The sequence below is a fragment of the Mangifera indica genome, chromosome 10, assembly GCF_011075055.1.
Source record: "Mangifera indica cultivar Alphonso chromosome 10, CATAS_Mindica_2.1, whole genome shotgun sequence".
Taxonomy (NCBI): Eukaryota; Viridiplantae; Streptophyta; class Magnoliopsida; order Sapindales; family Anacardiaceae; genus Mangifera; species Mangifera indica.
The window spans coordinates 17411956-17431428 of record NC_058146.1 but is presented as its reverse complement, the minus strand read 5'-3'; the positions used below and the strand labels follow the sequence as shown (position 1 = coordinate 17431428).

General features: G+C 32.5%; 1 protein-coding gene across 1 annotated transcript; it reads left to right on the top strand.

Annotated features, from left to right (window-relative positions):
* Window positions 1–15581: 15581 nt before the first annotated feature.
* LOC123228025 (ankyrin repeat-containing protein NPR4-like) lies at window positions 15582–18992 on the top strand. The gene is made up of 6 exons (XM_044653212.1): window positions 15582–16491; window positions 16700–17179; window positions 17275–17424; window positions 17506–17948; window positions 18203–18797; window positions 18842–18992. Exons 1-6 carry the CDS (start codon window positions 16083–16085, stop codon window positions 18871–18873), a joined length of 2109 nt encoding a protein of 702 aa, XP_044509147.1. The 5' UTR covers window positions 15582–16082; the 3' UTR covers window positions 18874–18992.
* The last annotated feature ends 481 nt before the right edge of the window (window positions 18993–19473 follow it).

The window sequence follows — 19473 nt, the reverse complement described above, 5'->3', positions numbered from 1 at the left end:
TTTGATTTATCAAGCTTACGAACCTAAAAAAGTTTAATTCAAGATTTACAAAACCAGATCAGACACCCGATCGGATCAATTGGGCCATAAACCAGTACTGCAAGTACGTTTTGTTGGCCAAAAACTGTTTTTATAAGTTTTTAGATTGGACCGCGGCTGGATCGACAGTTCGGCTTCCAGTTTGCGGCCCAATCCAGTTCAGTTTGGTCTGGTCTTTAAAAATTTTAAAATATATAAATTCAAAAATGATAAAAAGCAACAGCGGCAGACCCCAAAAATAGGCATCTTCTCTCTTGCAGCCCTTTATTCTGCATTGCCGCCGCTGCCGCAGCGTCGACGTCGACGACATTTGGCTGACTTCTGACAACGTTTGGCCGTTCTTGTCACACACGTTGCCGGCGGTGGACTGTTCTTCTCGCTTGCGTTGCCAACGTTTGAAGCTTCGTCCATGGTGTACTTCTCTAAGTCGTCTTCTTCAACTTTAGCTCTTCCTGCTGGTTTGCTTCCCTGTGACGTTGATACCGGCAACGACTTCTGCTGGTTTGATAGATCGTGAAACTACTGCCATCCTATCACCACTCCGGTGATCATCAACATCATATTCAATCTGTCCAAGGATGACGTTGGCTGCAGACGGAAAAAAAGGCCCTTGCCACGCAAAGGATGAGTTGGCCAAAGACGAATAAAAAAAGTGTGTATTTTGACAGTGCATTTAATATTTGTAGTTCCGTATATGCAATGACAATTTTTTTAGCTTCGAATAAAAGTATTTGGTACATTGATTAAAAGAGGCATATGACGAGTTCTATAGGTTAGGGATTTTGATTGGAAAATGTCAATTGAAAAAGATAAAATGCATTAAACTGTCAAAATGGACAACTTTTTTATTTATTTCTAGACTAGCAAAATGGGTGAATCACTCGTATTATTATATGTTTTTGAACTTGTACCCACATAACTTTGTTTTTTGCGGGTGGACAATTTTCTTCTTTTTTATTCAAGAGCTGAAAATTTTCTCAATAAAAATATCTTTCCATCACCTTTTATACTCATTCTAATCCGGCTGGCCAAACTAACAAATTAAATCTACACCATCAATTGTCGACTCACGAGAAACACACCATGATCAAATTGGAACTTAGAAGCTACTGATGCACAATTGCTTGAGCTGCTCTCAGTTAGAACTTTAAACTGAGTTAACCGAACACAGCTCCTTGTCTCCTATTCACCTTCTTGTTTTAGTGATATTGTCTGTCATCATTTATTTGCCTTTAACTCAATAACAGTCAGCTCTCTTTCTTCTCTGCTGAACACCTAATGCTTCACTCTTTTCACAACTGCACACCAGTCTTCTTTGTTAAACTCTGTTTTAAGTGACTGGTCACTTAAACTCTGTTTTTATAACTCTTATTCTCTGTTATTACTTATTATTCTACACCCCCAAGACTTCAATTTCCAATTCGCACAGGTACGGTGTCGTTGTTGACGGAGGGAGAACGGACTCCAGAATCCATGGTTTCCATTACAGACAAGAGAGTGGGGAATTTGATTTGAGTTGGGAAGCATGAGGGTTAATCCAGGATTGTCTTAGTATGCGGAGAATCCAGAGTTTGCGGAGGAGCCATTTACAGAGTTGATAGATTTGAGGAAGGGGAAAGCACCTGCCTGACTTTGGGATGAAACTACGCTCGGGTTGCGTTTACTGGATTTGAAGGTTCAAGAAAAGTTTTTAAGGGCCCGTAGGAACGTGCTTAGAGCATCTGGGTTTATGTTTAGAGATGAATGGGCCCAAATGTAATACAATTTATCTTATTTGTCTTAATTTAATACGTAATTGTTTAATTATTCAAATACTATATTTGTAGAATTTATTTTGAATTGCAACAAATTTGATACGATACTTTGGAATTTAATTTTTTATTTTTATTTTTTCTTTTTTTACATAAAAATTTAGTTTTCAATATTTATCATTTATATGATACTCGGTTGGACATTAAAAATGTAATAAAATGAATTTATTATGTCATAGCAATGACAAGAACAATAATAGCTAACTATAAATTATGATAAACATTTCAATATATTATTATATCAAATTATTTGTCATAATGTTTAAATAATGACAAAACATAGTGACATTTGTTTGTAGATTATTTGGCATAATATATTAAAGTTAATGACATACAAGAATTTTGTCTCGATAACTTTAATAAGATGATCAAAGCAGATGATACAGGTATTTTAAAAACTGTAACAAATATAAATGTTGTCATAATAAATTTATAAATATGAACTTATTCCGATAATAATAATTTATTTGTCTCTATATATGTATGTATTATATTAATAATAATTTATATTTTTTTTTCTGGAAAAAATAAAAGTTGTCATAATAAACTTAAAATAATGGATTTATTCTGATAATAATGATGACAAAAAATTGCGTTATTATGTATATAACAACAATAATTTATAATAATTGTGATAAAATTTATCCTGATATATTGAAAATATTATAATAAAAATAAAAGCGAAATACATTTTACCCCTATGTACCTATGTATTATTATGGTTATGATAAGAATAATTTATAGTAAATAGGAGAAAATTTCTTGCAATAATTCAATGCTGCTTTCAAAAAGTTGATATAATAATTTATATTTTCAGCATCATTTACGGGATTCCAAAGGGGAAAATTTATGTTTGTTTTCAAACGTAAGGTTTTGCCTCATTTTCAATTCTAAGGTACGAATGAAATTGAGACAGCTTAATCATGAAGGCATGTTTTCATCTGCAACCCAGAGAAAACAATTTCTCGAAATTTTAAAAATGGTCAAGGACCGTAAATTCAGGAGCGCAACATTTGGAAATCTAAAGCCCAATCCAACGTGACACGTTCCCACCCAACATTTCCTTACAAGTTTCAAAAAAGTGACATTTGTTATGAAGGGATGTCTTTCTACTTGTCAAAATGAAAGAAAATCAGATATATTATTTATTAGTTAAGCATCTTTTTATGACTTTGAGTTATGTTCACCCCCCCAATATACATCATTTCAGAAAGGAAAATAGAAAAAATTAATGGAAACAAAATAAAAAGAATATTAGAAGAAAATAAAAAAAATGAAGAAAAAACAAATCTATGCAAATGTGATTCACTATTGGAAATGAATGGTGAGTGAGAAATTGGTTTTTTTCAAAATTTAAAAGGTGGGAAGGGATCATTTTAACAAACCTAGAACGGGAAATAATCTTGGGCCTCATTAAAATAACTAACATTTTGGGGTTTATAAAAAATAATCAACTTGTTGGTCTGCTTGTATTTGGATTGAAATTATAATGTCTAATTTATAAATCAAATTTATTTGAATTGGTGTATAACAACATCAGAGATTATTGATGAAATGAATAGTATAAAAAACAATAAATAAGATCATTAGAATAAACAATATTATTGGATAAATAAACAATTTAATTTTGAATCAAATTATTGAATTGTGGATCAAATGCTCGTTTGGTGCCAAACAAACTAGGTAATAACATTTGTTTGAACCAAGCGAGCTAGTATTGGATCCTCCCAAACAAAGTGTGGCAGTTAATAACATTGATTAATTATGGTGACCACTTAAATTCCCTATTAAATGTATTGGTCAAAATTGAGTCAGTCAACAATTTGCACTTCCTGCCCACATGCCCCCCATTCACAGAAACTGTTTTCACACCATCTAGCTTAATTAATGCATTTGAAATAATGTTGGTTTGGACTTTCTATAAGTACACTAGAAACCAAAGGCTTAGAGGCAAGGAAGAGAATCCTAAGTTAGAGCGAGAAGAACATCGGGAAATGTTCAGGAAGAAAGCAAAAGCTTCTCAGCATGAAGGGTCGAGCAAGACTGAGAGTGGTGAAGGTGAAGTAAAATCAGGCAATTCACTACGAGCTAAGCTTCTCATGGGTCGTAAAAAGCCTCTGCCACAAGATCAAGAGACTTCTCAAAGAGGTGACTCTTCTTCCTCTAACCCTAAAACTGATGCAAGTTACGCCACTCGCTTCATGTTTCGTGCCAGTGGATCAAATTCTGATCAGAATACCACCTGATCAGAATTTGTCACCCTCACAACTTCTCCAAGTTTAGTTACTATGTTGTGTTCATCTGTATGCTTTTATTATTGAATGAAAAATGGTTTTTGCAAGTCTAAATCAAAACCCTAAATGTAGATTTTGTCATAAAATCTCGAGATCTCTCTTTTCTTTTTAGGCCAAAGGACTATTTCCCATCCAAGGATTGCTGTTTTCGCAAGTATCCCCCTTTAACTTTGAAAATCTCAATACCCCCCTTAAAATTTTATCTTTTTTTCCCCTCCTAAACTTTAAAAACTAAAAGTTTTCCCCCAACCGAAGTTTTAAAAAATGACAATTTCCCCCTAGGGTTAGTTTCCAGATCTCCGATGCTAAATCAGGCGCCGTTGTCGGCCGTTTATCCCTCTCGAAGCTTCCTCTCTCTCTGGCGGTCTCTCTCCACCCATTTGGACACCCATTCAGTGTCGATCTTCTTCTAAAAGACGAAGAGCTTCATCGGGGAAGATGAAGCTCTTCGTCTTCATTCATCTTCCTAGGTGAAGACGAAGTTGTCGTCTTTGTCTAGAAAGACGTCTAGGAAGACGACTGTCTTCCCAGACAAAGACAACAGCTTCATCTTTGTCTGGGACGATGAATGAAGATAAAGAGCTTCGACGAAGCTATTCGTTTTCCCCGACGAAGCTATTCGTTTTTCCCGACGAAGCTATTCGTTTTTCAGAAGAAGATTGACACCGAATGGGCATCCACATGGGTGGAGAGAAACCGTTGATGGGAAAGGAAGCTTCAAGAGGGATAGACGACCGGTAATAGAGTCAGATTTGGAGCCGGAGATCTAAAAACCAAACCTTAGGGGGAAACTGTCATTTTTTAAAACTTAGGTTTGGGGAAAACTTTTAGTTTTTAAAGTTTAGGAGGGAAAAAAGAGATAAAATTTTAAGGGGGGGTATTGAGATTTTCAAAGTTAAATGGGGGATACTTGCGAAAACAGCAATCCTTGGATGGGAAATAGTCCTTTGACCTTCTTTTTATTGAGTTCTATACATGAAATTTGTTGATATTAAAACGTTTTTTTTAGCAGATTAAAATTTTATATGAAGGTAAAGGAATGTTTACCACCCAAGATAATTAAATTTTAACCACAAAATATAAATCTAAGCCTCAATTAATTATTGTGGCTTGGTTTTAAATAATTACTTCATCATGTTCTTGACTAACACAGTTTTGGTTTATTCTAATAGATTGTTTTTGGAATTTCATCCCATTTTAACATAAACAACTATAATCATAAAATCGATAAATAATAAAGAAAAATATAATTAATATGTAGCTAATGAGTCTATAATAGTTACACGTGTTGCAGTGCTAGACTCTCAATCCAAGCGATTGACCCAAAAAAAATTAAGAGAAAAAAATGGGATATAAACTCTGAAAATAGGATGGGATAGCATAATTAAACAATGCTTGGGGGCGAAGGGAAGAATAATATCATTCCCGCAAACAAATTTTATTAATTTATTTATTAAAAAAATGTGATAATTTTTGTTGGGATATATATTTTTTTATTTTCAAATTATTTAATTGTATTTTATTATATTAAATTATATAATAATAAAATTATGTGTTTATATTATATAATAAAAAAATAAACTCATAAATGTGGGAAAAACCAGCTGTAGGATTTCTATGTCATACATTGTACTGTAACAGGTTTTGAAGAGAAGCGAACAATTGTTAAAATCCTTATTTTGATGTATAACTGATTAAACCAGATAGAAAAATTGATGAAAATTAATGTGTCAACAAGCATGAATCGGTGAAGAGAAAATTAAAATACCTACGTATTATTATGGTTATGATAAGAATAATTTATAGTAAATAGGAGAAAATTTCTTGTAATAATTCTATGCTGCTTTCAAAAAGTTGAATAATCAGATATAATAATTTATATTTTCAGCGTCATTTACGGGATTCGAAAGGGGAAAATTTATGTTTGTTTTCAAAGGTAAGGTTTTGCCTCATTTTCAATTCTAAGGTATGAATGAAATTGAGACAGCTTAATCATCAAGGCATGTTTTCATCTGCAACCCAAAGAAAACAATTTCTCGATATTCCAAAAATTGTCAAGGGCCGTAAAACAAGGAGCGCAACATTTGGAAATCTAAAGCCCAATCCAACATGGCTCGTTCCCACCCAACATTTCCTTACGAGTTTCAAAAAAGTGACATTTGTTATGAAGGGATGTCTTTCCACTTGTTAAAATGAAAGAAAATCAGATATATTATTTATTAGTTAAGCATCTTTTTCTGACTTTGAGTTATGTTCACCCCCAATATACATCATTTTAGAAGAGAATAAAAAAAAATGAAGAAAAAACAAATCTATGCAAATGTGATTCACTAATGGAAATGAATGGTGAGTGAGAAATTGGTTTTTTCAAAATTTAAAAGGTGGGAAGGGATCATTTTAACAAACCTAAAATGGGAAATCATCTTTGGGCCTTATTAAAATAACTAACATTTTGGGGTTTATAAAAAATAATCAACTTATTGGTCTGCTCGTATTTGGATTGAAATTATAATGTTTAATTTATAAATCAAATTTATTTGAATTGGTGTATGACAATATCAAAGGTTATTGATTAAATAAATAATATAAAAAACAATAAATAATATCAATAGAATAAACAATATCATTGAATAAATAAACAAATCAATTTTGAATCAAATTACTGAATTGTGGATCAAATACTCTCTTAGTGCCAAACAAACTAGGTAATAACAATTGTTTGAACCAAGTGAGCTAGGATTGGATTCTCCCAAACAAAGTGTAGCAGTTAATAACATTGATTAATTATGGTGACCGCTTAAATTCCCTATTAAATATATCGGTCAAAATTCAGTTAGTCAACAATTTGCACTTCCTGCCCACATGTCCCCCATTCATAGAAACTGTTTTCATACCATCTAGCTCAATTAGTGCATTTGAAAGAATGTTGGTTTGGACTTTCTATAAGTACACTAAAAACCAAAGGCTTAGAGCCAAGGAAGAGAATCCTAAGTTAGAGCAAGAAGAACATCGGGAAATGTTCAGGAAGAAAGCAAAAGCTTCTTAGCATGAAGGGTTTGGCAAGACTGAGAGCGGTGAAGGTGAAGTAAAATCAGGCAATTCACTACGAGCTAAGCTTCTCATGGGTCGTGAAAAGCCTCTGCCACGAGATCAAGAGGCTTCTCAAGGAGCTGACTCTTCTTCCTCTAACACTAAAACTGGTGCAAGTTATGCCACTCGCTTCATGTTTCGTGCCAATGGATCAAATTCTGATCAGAATACCACCTGATCAGAATTTGTCACCCTCACAACTTCTCCAAGTTTAGTTACTATGTTGTGTTCATCTGTATGTTTTTATTATTGAATGAAAAATGGTTTTTGCAAGTCTAAATCAAAACCCTAAGTGTAGATTTTGTCATAAAATCTCAAAATCTCTTTTTTCTTTTTAGGCCAAAGGACTATTTCCCACCCAAGGATTGTTGTTTTCACAAGTATCCCCTTTTTAACTTTGAAAATCGCAAATACCCCTCTTCCCCATGAGTAGTTAAAATTAATGATAGTAAGGGTAAATTCGTCTTTTTATCTATGATATTAAAAATAAACTAAAATAAAATCTCTTTTTTTCTCCCATAAACTTTGAAAACTAAAAGTTTTTCAAATGACTTTTTTAAAACTTAGGTTAGGGGAAAACTTTTAGTTTTTAAAGTTTAGGGGGGGGAAGAGATAAAATTTTAAGATGTTAGAGTTTTGTTAATTTTAACTGCTCATGGGAGAGGAAGGGTATTTGGGATTTTCAAAGTTGAAAGGGGAATACTTGCGAAAACAACAATCCTTGGGTGGGAAATAGTCCTTTGGCCTTCGTTTTATTGAGTTCTATACATGAAATATGTTGATATTAAAATGTTTTTTTAGCAGATTAAAATTTTATATGAAGGTAAAGGAATGTTTACCACCCAAGATAATTAAATTTTAACCTCAAAATATAAATCTAAGCCTCAATTAATTATTGTGGCTCGGTTTTAAACAATTACTTCATCATGTTCTTGACTAACACAGTTTTGGTTTATTCTAATAGATTGTTTTTGGAATTTCATCCCATTTTAACATAAACAACTATAATCATAAAATCGATAAACAATAAAGAAAAATATAATTAATATGTAGCTAATGAGTCTATATTAGTTACACGTGTTGCAGTGCTAGACTCTCGATCCAAGCGTTTGACCCAAAAAACATTACCAGAGAATGAGATATAAACTCTGAAATTAGGTTGGGATAGCATAATTAAACATTGCTTGGAGGTGAAGGGAAGAATAATATCATTCTCGCAAACAAATTTTATTAATTTATTTATTAAAAAAACGTGGTAATTTTTGTTGGGATATATATATTTTTTATTTTTAAATTATTTAATAATATTTTATTATATTAAATTATGTAAATAAGTTTATATAATTTATGTGTTTATATTATATAATAAAAAATAAACTCATAAATGTGGGAAAAACCAGCTGTTGGATTTCTGTGTCATACATTGTACTGTAACAGGTTTCGAAAAGATGCAAACAATTGTTAAAATCCTTATTTTGATGTATAACTGATTAAACCAGATAGAAAAATTGATGAAATTAATGTGTCAACAAGCATGAACCGGTGGAGAGAAAATTAAAATTGTCCAATTCATTTAAAGTTATACACCCAAGCAAAGTTTTTATACATAATTTAAATATATAGATAATATATTATTTATATATTCAAATTATATAAATAAATATATATATTTTTTATTATTTTTATAAGTTTATTTCATTCTCTCTTACTCCTTTTTCGCCCAAAAGCCGGGATGAGCATGGCCCGCTCCATGTGTGTGAACCTGAAATTAACTAACATAGCCTCACTGGGTACATATTAATTGTATTTTTCTTTATACTATTATTCTTCATCATTTATCGGTTGCATCAATGTATTTGTTTATGTTAACCAAACCCTAGTTCATTATGAAGAAGAGTTCGCCATCCTTGGTGATAAAGAAAAAAAAACTTAAATAGAAATAATGATTTTTTAAATTTTAGATGAAAAAAATTGTTAAGTTTTTTATTAAAGGAAGAAATATGATAAACTTTTATTTTTTAATATTTTTACTTTTAATTTTAACAATAAATTTTAACAAAATTGTAGATATTTAAGTTTTTAAAAATTAACAAATGTAAATTTGAAATTTCATCAAACCTGGGGTAAAAATGAGTCTTTCGGCCTATATATGTACAATGCCAATGTGGATAGACATTTAAAATATAAACGGCCGAAAAGACTTATTACTATCAAGGATTAGTTTATTGATAAAGTTTTTCTTATTAATATTAGAAAATTCAAATACTTATATATCATCTAATTATGTTAGTTTAATTATAAATTATAAATTTATTCTTTTTATAATATAATGACAAAAATACTCTGGTAAATTAGTGTTTCGTTCCTCATTTTTAAATAAAAAATACAATTAATTCAAAATCTTACCTATTTCTTCACTTTCTACCACAACTAAAAAACTACTTTCTCAGTATCCAAACACGGTTGAATTTACAAGAACATCTACATGTGTTTTCTTCTTAAAAAAATGCAGAGCACGATGCACGGTAAAAGTTTTGGTCTTTTGTTGCTTTATCAACTTGCATAAAAAATTGAATAAAGTAAACAGGTTTCCATTTCCAGAAACCCACCTGGCTTTTCTTTATTTCAAACTTTTTTATTATATTCTGTATTAATTGTATCCTTTTTCTTGATCTTATAATCGTGATTATTGCATGGTGATGCTTTATCAACTTGCACACTATTTTTACCCTACGAATGAATACACAACTCTCCAAACCATCAGAGCAAAGAAATAACACAACTGCAAAAAGGGAACAGAAGCCCAACACATCTCTTGCATATAAGGTATCATCTTGACATTGTTCCTAGAGTTCTACCTACTGGTAATTTTTCAAATATGGGAACTATGTTAAATATCACGTATACCACTTTCAAGATAAAGGATTTTCTACACTCTATTCTGTTCTCCGTCTCTGAAATTCTAGTAAGGTTTCATAATTTGAAGAATTTATGCATGACAATTGAAAAACAACAGAAGAATAAATATTACCTTGCGATGCTACTGCCTGTACAGCAGTTAACACTGATCCCCTTAAATCTCCTTCTGCGGCAAATTTGTCCACAATACTTCATACTGCTCCTATTAGAGCCCATCCTGGAGAAATTTTTGCCGCAACGTGCCACGGTGCTCCCCATGGCGGACATTTTGCTGCTGGTGGTACTTGCATTCTTAATAATGAGGTTGATGAATTATAAAATGTACTAGTCAAGCACTTGGAAATGACAATGAAAGTGGTATGTTCGAGCACTTGTAAATGCTAAGGTTTGTGTCACTAGTTTGCAAAATCACCGATAATATGTATTTGAAAATAAGTTCCTCCTCTCATGGAGGAGTCAGCTTAAGGCTTCATCTGTGCTTTGGCCTCAGTATATTGCCAATGGTTGTATGTGTCTCCCTATGTATCATTAAAATTCCTACTATCAAAAGTAAAACACATGTGTACCCTTTCTTTTAAATCCAGCTTTCGAATTCAGGCTAGCTCGAATGATATGTAAAGTTAAATTATTTTTAAGTTGAATTTGAATATCAATTTATTGATTTTGAGTCAATCTCAGTCTGAATTCGAAACTGAATCTTTTTCAAAGTCAATGCGGAACAAATCTAACCGTTGCAAGTGGTTGATCATTATTTGTTTTATCTTTCCATATGGCTTCATATGGCCCAACCTTATTGTTTGGGTAAAGTTATTTTTCCTTTCTATCTGGCAAGCCCGCCAGGATCAATCTTTTTGGGCATATCCAATTTAGACAGTCTTGTCCCAAAAGATAGTTTGAATAATAATGAATAAGTTTCATACATAAGAATATATGAGTTAAAATCCCTTTTTGTAATATTTTAATATGAGACTTTTTTTTGGACTCGAGGTTTAATATGTTCATTATTGTGATGTGATTGATTCAATTTAAAAAAAATGACCCAGCTCAAACAAAAAAAAATTAAGGTAGATTCTTTTCAGTGTATTTGACAATAACAATTAGTTAATTTCCAGTTGAGTTTTTATATAATTATCTGAGAATGTTCATGTACATATAGCAGCTGTAAGATAAACACCATGGGAAACATTTTTCTTCCTCATCAAACACAAACGAGAAAATTACATAGTATATTGATCTTCTCTCCAAACGTTCTGATCATGCTTCCATTTTCAACCGATTCAGCTCAATTTTTCAAGCCTTTTTACGGTGAAAAGAATCACTTCTTTTGGAGAAGTTCTTCTTCCTAACATCAATAGGCAAATTTCATGCATTGGTTAGGGGATAATAAAATATTTGTTAAATAGTCTTTCACTTCCTAAACTATTAAAACGTGTATTGAGAACAATAAACAATGGTGGAGCAAACAGGGAGAGATGCATAACATTTGGGCTGATTAAACAATATGATGACAGTAGACTAGACTATATATAAGACTAGAATATTTGAAGATTTAACTTTGACTTATTTTTCTTATTTTGAAAAGTTTATCTCAATCTCACCAACGCCTTTCTTGGCCAAAAGTTGACTACACATTCTTGATTTATATATCTTTCTTACTTGATCTTATGTTTTCATTGAGAGATTTTATTATGTAAATTTTTTCCTTCTATATTAGAAATTGTAAAAGGGTAAATGAAAACATCAAAACCTTGTCCATTTAGAACAATCCAAGTTTCAAAACTTGTTCAAAACCTTGAGCTGGCTGGTTCATGTATCATCAAAAGTCAGAGTTAGCTGTACCAATAAATCTGACAAGTTACCATTTATACCGCGAAAGCAAAAGCATCAGACAAGCCAAGCATCAAAGAGTAGCCACGGCGTTGAATATTAAAATAATTTGGTTGAAAAATGGGAGGACAAGGATACAGATTAGGTGAAGATCAGGTGGGATGAGATCGAGATAGGAAGTCAAAAGCTTCCTTAATAAGTAAATAAAAAATCTAATATAATAATATTATAGTCCAAGGCTTTCATTTCATATGTAAACATATAATAAAAATCTTTTAAATTACTATCGAAATGGCTTGACATTAATTATTAAATTATATAGTTAGACTAACTACTCCGAATTAGGGTTTAATTTGATTTGAGTTATTGGAATTCAAATTCAAGGTTTAATCAAATGAATCAAGTTTCATGTCAGAATAAACCAAAACTGTGTTCAATGAAGAAGATTGAAAAAATTAATTATTTAAAAACGATGCCACATTTATTTACACTTGTGGTTCATTTGTCACTATCTTAACTAAACATTCCTTTACCGTCTTATAATATCTTACTCAGCTCAATAATAGGTTTTATTTATTTAAATCAAGTCTTCCATGGCTGGTCAATATGGGAAAAACCAGCTGTACAACTTCTGTCATACATTGTAATGTAACCGGTTTGAACTTTGTAGAGATGCTTTACATTTCCAATATTATTATTCATCTTATTGATAACTATTCGATAATACTATATAATAGTTTGAATAAGTCTGAATTTGAATTGAATCTAAATATTATATCTTCAATCCAGGTTTGAGTCGGTCTCGTGGTTAGCATGATCCAAGTTGAATCCACTCCAATTTGAGACATTGCCTAATTATTGGTGATGATGATGGTATTTCACAATAATTTTAAAATCGGACTATACCAATCGATTCAATCAGTTGAATCAAGAACTGACTCCAAGTTCGGTTTAGTTAACACAAAAAGCCAATTTCTTCATTGACTCAATCAAACTCGATCAAAATCAGATTGACCGGATGACTAATTGGTATGTCAGGTTCCATACTTTGAAGAATTTACTCAAGGCAATTGAAATGCAACAACGAAAGAGAAACCTCCTTTTTGCTGGTGCTGTTTCAGACTTGGAAGATCGAATTCAAGCTCCTGCCATTGAAGGAATTGCTCAGACTAATTTGGAATTTAAGGGTAAAACCATTAAATGTCTTGATGAGCTTGATGAGTCAAATTTAGTAGTTGAAGAACTTGAAAATGAAATTTTCAGGTTGTGCTTGGAAGTTCCTCCAGCTCAATAAACTCCATAGCCAAACCTTGTTGAGGATATCAAGATTTTCATATTCGGATCAAATATTAACCCAATGAAAGGGTCATTTTAAATCTATCAACAATTTAACTAATTGATCTCAATCAAATTAATGTATTATTTTAATATATTAAAATATTATTTAAAAAATTCTGTATTTTTTACTCCCTCAAAATCTTTTAATTCTTTAAGGTGACATCAGTATATGAATTTGAAAAACCCAATGGTCACTGTTAATTCAATAAATCTCTATTCCCACTTAAAAATATATATAGAAGTCAGCGAGTTTTAGTCATGCATACAAGAATCATTATTAATTTTCCACTATTACTTCGTGTTAGAAATATATAAGTCCTATATTGGAAAGAAATCTACAAATGTAATGCGTTTTTAAGTTATATTAACTTAATTTATTTTAACGATTGAAATAAAAACAAAATATATTAAAGCCTATAATAAAAATTAAAAAACTCCTGTGAGTCACATAGGTGGACCGACCTATGGGTTAGGCAAGAAGGACTTGTTTGAATAGGATGGGTTAAGCCAAACCCAACTTTAGATGGTTTAGATGGTCAATTGGTGTCCAAATTGCCCAGGGAGAATATCGGAATATATATATATTCCACCAGTTAAAAAAAAAAAAAAAATTGTATGGTATATAACTTTCCACAACATAAGAGATAAGTTGATATTCAATCCATTGATAGCCATAGAATTCAAATGACTTTTTTAGGATAAGATGTGACTACTCATAAATGGTTTTTTCCTTACCAATTTTATGTGTTTTGACAAAGCTTAACGTGGAATCCTCTAGTTATAAATGTATAGTTTACTTATAAATACATCTTATAAGATTTTAAAGAGTAATTAAAATCACTTTTTCAACCATCAATGACATAAATCATCTTTTTTACTCAAAATTAAAAATCCATTTAAAAAAGTAATAGTGAAAGGACAAAATAATAATTTTATTATCCATAAATTATGAAAAAAATAAAAAGATAACTCTTTTACATATCTTATCTTCATGTTTTAGACATTACAATTTGTTTTTTATATATTTGAAAACTTATGTTTAAGTACTAAAACTTTAGTTGCAATTGATTAAAATCTCACCATTATCATTGATTGAGCCACAACACGGAGGTTGTCGAGAATAGAAAAGGTCATGTAACAAAGAGGTGTAATAAATACTAAAGAGAGATTGAACCATGTCATAGAAAGAGATTGCAAGAAAAAGTGGCACTATCGAGTTAGAGTGTTTATGAATAATTGATGGTTAAGATTGACATCGAATGAAGCAGGCTAGGTAAGGGTGATATCAATGGGATAAGTTGTCAAAAGTTGCAATTAGCACTAAATGAAGTTGGAAAATGGGAGATTAACGTATGAGCTAGATTGTCCGAGGTTTTGTTTAATGCAAAATTAGATGTAATAGTGTTATTAGGGTGAGAATGAGCTGAAGATGGTGAAATCGATGTCAAGAGTGGGTGTGGAAGTCGAATTAGCACAAGAGATGGGTTTTCATAAGTGAAAATTACAGCTAGTGTTTGGTGAGAAGAAAAGGGTTGTGAATTTAATATTTAGTATGTTTTTATTTGTTATTTTTGGGAGAAATGTGGTAATTTTGAAAAGTAAAATAATTAAGAAAAATGTGATAATTTACCTTTCCAATAGTATGTTAGGATTCATTTATGTTAATAGAATTTGATTTTGATGGAAACATGAGATTTATGCCATCAAAGGTGGTAAATTGTCTTTGGGGCCATGTTAAAAAAAATGTAATTTACTAGATGAGAAATGATTTGGAATAAAAAATATGAAATATTATTGAATATATTATGTGTTGTGACAAAACTAAGCATGGTTAACTAGTAATTTACAAATTATTTTTCAATGACGATGGATTTTTCTTTCTTTTATTTTAATAAATATCTTACATTAATCACTGACTATCAAACAAAATAAAGGTGACAAAATCACTTTTAAACAATTTATCGATCAAATTGATTTGATCGTACCTTTTCATTGGTTCCATTTTTATTTGAATCTAAAACCACGCTCAACATTTTAATCATTAAATAAAATAGAATGAAGTATGCAATAGAGACAAGTAATGATATTTTTACTGATAGAAAAGTCAAGTGCTTAAAAAGTAAACTTCATGCTACTACTTCGGATTAGACCAGACCATTGAATTAGTTTACTTTCATTTGATTTTGATACTCTCAGAGTTGAAAGTTGAGATTTGACAAGGTAAAATTTTCTAAGAAATTGTAAATGGTTACAATCCAACATTTGTTGTTTTAAAATAAAGATCGAATTGGTGTTTGGACATGGAAAGCCGGCAAGAGACTTTTTCCAGTCAATGCAAACAACAGAACAAGAACAAGCGGTCCCATCTCTCAATATCACTCTCTGAAATTTCTCAAAAAGCATCGGTGTCAGTTTTTTCAATTATATGAACAAGGGTCAGTGCGAAATCGTTAATCAATCTATTTTCATACGCGGGTCAAATCATCTCCTTAAGATTTTTAAATATTGTTTGCAAGAAAACGAGTCTGCAGCAACATCGGTGCAGATGGTGGAAGAAGACCACAACCATTAGATTTCACACTCAAGAAAAAAACCCTACCCTTTTTTTAAACTTTGTCTTTGACATCTTTTGGTTAAGCCGCAGCTGCTGGTAGTCGTAGATTGGAAATCTTTTATCTGATTGAGCTGTTCAGAACCAGACGGAATTGTTCTAATAGAGCACGACCCAATTGAGTTTTCTACTTTTCAAGCTGCTTAATCGATAATGATTTTGAACAACTTTCCTTCATCACAATATGGGCGGGGACTTTCAATTCAGTCTTGTTTTCCTGAGATCAAATCTGTAGCCAATTCATCTTGCAAATCTTCTGGGGAAGATGATGCAAGCTTAGGCATATTTTCTGACGACAACTTGAGCCTCAGAGATGCCTTTGGCCTAGCAACATTTGATCATGGCCATTATGAAACTACCGTCAATTTTGCTTCTGACATTCAACTCTCTCAACTGCAACCACATCATGAAGATGAACCTGTAACAACTCCAGTAGACTTCCTGGAAGTTCAAGGATTTGACGCCCATGCCGTTTTGGATCCTTCAATTTGGCCCTTTAATGAATCAAGCGATCGAATTCCTTCTATTTCGGCAGAACCAAACACTCAAGCTGCAGACGCTGGTATGTTGTTTCAACTTTCTTTCCAATTTTGTAATATCCTAGTTTAATAGTTTGTCCTGTTAACTTTGGATACTCATATGCTATGTAACTAGTCTTGTCTTATCATCTCCAAGTGATTTGGGATATCCATATATATCCAGCACCTCTCTGATTTATATAATGAAAAAAAAAATTTAATCAGTCAAGCTAACTTTTTTAATTTTTGCAGAAGATGTACAAAGGAATTGCTTTACTGCTTTTGTTCCTCTGCATAATGCAGCGCTTAAAGGTGATTGGAAAGTTGCAAGAGAGTTTTTGATTTTGAATCCACAAGCAGTATGTGCCAGGATCACAAGAAACATGGAGACTGCTCTGCACATAGCTGCAGGAGCTAGACATACAACATTTGTGCAGGAGCTTGTAAACATCATGACACCTGAAGACCTGGCACTGCAGAACAAGGTTGGCAATACAGCTCTCTGCTTTGCTGCCATCTCTGGAATCAAAAAGATTGCGGAGGTAATGGTTGATAAGAACAAAAGGTTGTCATTGATTCGTGGCAGCAAGGGAGCTACACCTTTGTGTATGGCTGCTTTGTTAGGCCACAGAGAAATGGTCTGGTATCTTTATTCTGTGACCCAGCAAGAGTATCTAAATGAAGAAGATCGCATTGAGCTTCTTGTTGCAGTCATCAATGCAGGCATCTATGGTTACTCACCCCTTACCTTCACAACTTTCTTATAGTTTTCTTCAAATCTCATTCTTTGTCACAATTCTGAATTAGCTCGAGTTAATTTTTGACAGATTTGGCTTTGGACTTGATTAAAAAACATCCTGAATTGGCTGTAGCTCGAGATGGGAAAAGAGAGACGGCTCTTCATGTATTGGCTCGGAAGCCTTCAGCATTTGTAAGAGGAAGTCAGCTTGGACTTTGGCGGAGGTGCATATACGCTTGTTAGTAACTCCATTACTGGCCATAAATTTCTCACTGCCATTGCAATATTTTTCTCCTTGGCTCACATATGCATCATTCAGTTCCACGTTTCAGGGCAATCCTTGAAAATAAACTGATGCATCTTCAAGCACTTGAATTGGTGAAGCAACTTTGGGAGCAGGTGTTATTGCTAGATGACTATAAGATTGGAGAATTGATTCGAAAACCTTCTCGATTGTTGTTTACAGCTGCAGAGATGGGAAATGTTGAATTCATAAAAATATTAATTCGAATGTATCCGGACCTTATTTGGAAAGTCGATGATCATAGTCGAAGCATATTTCATATTGCAGTGATGCATCGTCAGGAAAACATTTTTAATCTGATTCATGAGATTGGTGCTCATAAAGATCTGATAGCCGCTTATGAAGATGAATATAAGGATAACATGTTGCATTTGGCCGGAAAACTTGCCCCGCCAGATAGACTCAAAATTGATTCGGGTGCAGCTCTGCAACTTAGACGAGAGTTGCATTGGTTCAAGGTCAGTTACTTTTCAATCACAAAACTTGCACAAATGGTTGAATACTAATAAATACAAACAAACTAAAGTATCATCGTATAGACACGATTCATTTAAGCCAATCATATCATAGCCAACCAGTTTTGTTTATACCATTTAGTATTCACTGTTTGTATATATAGTATTACTGAAGAAAATTTGAAATTACAAATGGATAAACTCCAATTAACCATGCATGAATCCTAATGAGCTATTCTTTTGGAAAATTATTGTAGAAAGTCGAGCAGGTTGTTCAACCGTCTTACAGAGAAACAAAAAATTCAGAGGGTCGGACACCTCAAATGTTGTTTTCAGAGGAGCATAGAAGACTTGTACGAGAAGGGGAAAAATGGATGAAAGACACCGCATCTTCATGTATGGTTGTTTCAACTCTTATTGCCACAGTGATGTTTGCTGCAGCCTTCACTGTTCCAGGTGGCAATGACAATGTTACAGGCAGGCCTATTTTTCTACATCAGAGATCATTTTTGGTTTTTGCCATATCAGATGCATTGGCACTATTTTGCTCTGCAACTTCAATATTAATGTTCCTCTCCATTCTGACCTCGCGCTATGCTGAAGAAGATTTCCTGCATTCATTACCAAACAGGCTGATCACAGGACTTGCAGCTCTGTTCATCTCAATAGCCACCATGATGGCGGCATTTGGAGCCACTCTTTTCATTGTTCTCAGTGATGAATTAGCTTGGATAGCAATTCCAATAGCTACCGCTGCTTGTATTCCTGCGACCCTGTTTGCTCTGCTCCAATTCCCTCTTCTTTCTGATATGATTAATCATCTGTACAATTCTAGTATTTTTTCTAGTCCAGGCCATCACTTGTACTAGCTCACTTCACAATAATCTTCTGTTCAGATCAGAAAAGAACACACTCAACAAGCCATTAGCATCTTTTGTTTTTCTAGCTTGTGCTGTTTGTATGGACTAAGATTTCAACCTATTTATACTTATATATAATATTTTATATTGGCTGATCATAAATAATATAATATAATTCGTTGGTTTCTATGCTTTACGATATGTCTAAAACCCATTAACTTCATCTCAACAAAACGGTTTCTAAGTTAAATATTAAACATTAATTAACTTTATTATTATTTGGCTGATCATTGAACTTTTAATTTCGAAGAGACTAGTCCAACAACTCATTTCCAAGACTTTCTATTTCAATATGGGCATATTAAAAAGCATTAGTGTGTAGACTTAAGTTCATTTGCAAAAGTGTATCCTGGATCCTCTCGCTCTTAGCTTGAGATGTTGTGGTGAACAAACTTGGTCAGGTCTCTGGAGATCTTTCAGGAAAAGCCTCGACCAAAGTTCCATTCATTATAGTAAAAGAATTGATGCTATCTATGACACCATCAACGACAATATAAAGTATGTGAGGTACAGGCAACCCTAATATGAAGAAAAAGAGTTGTTTTCTAAGGTTGGCCTGGATCATTACACTATGAACAACAATGTTCATGGTGAGTCGAAAATTGATT

Coding starts and splice junctions, on each gene's coding strand:
- LOC123228025 (XM_044653212.1), top strand. CDS start 16,083: ATGATTTTGAACAACTTTCCTTCATCACAATATGGGCGGGGACTTTCA. Junction 16,492..16,699: donor CACTCAAGCTGCAGACGCTG/GTATGTTGTTTC, acceptor TAATTTTTGCAG/AAGATGTACAAAGGAATTGC. Junction 17,949..18,202: donor GAGAGTTGCATTGGTTCAAG/GTCAGTTACTTT, acceptor AAATTATTGTAG/AAAGTCGAGCAGGTTGTTCA.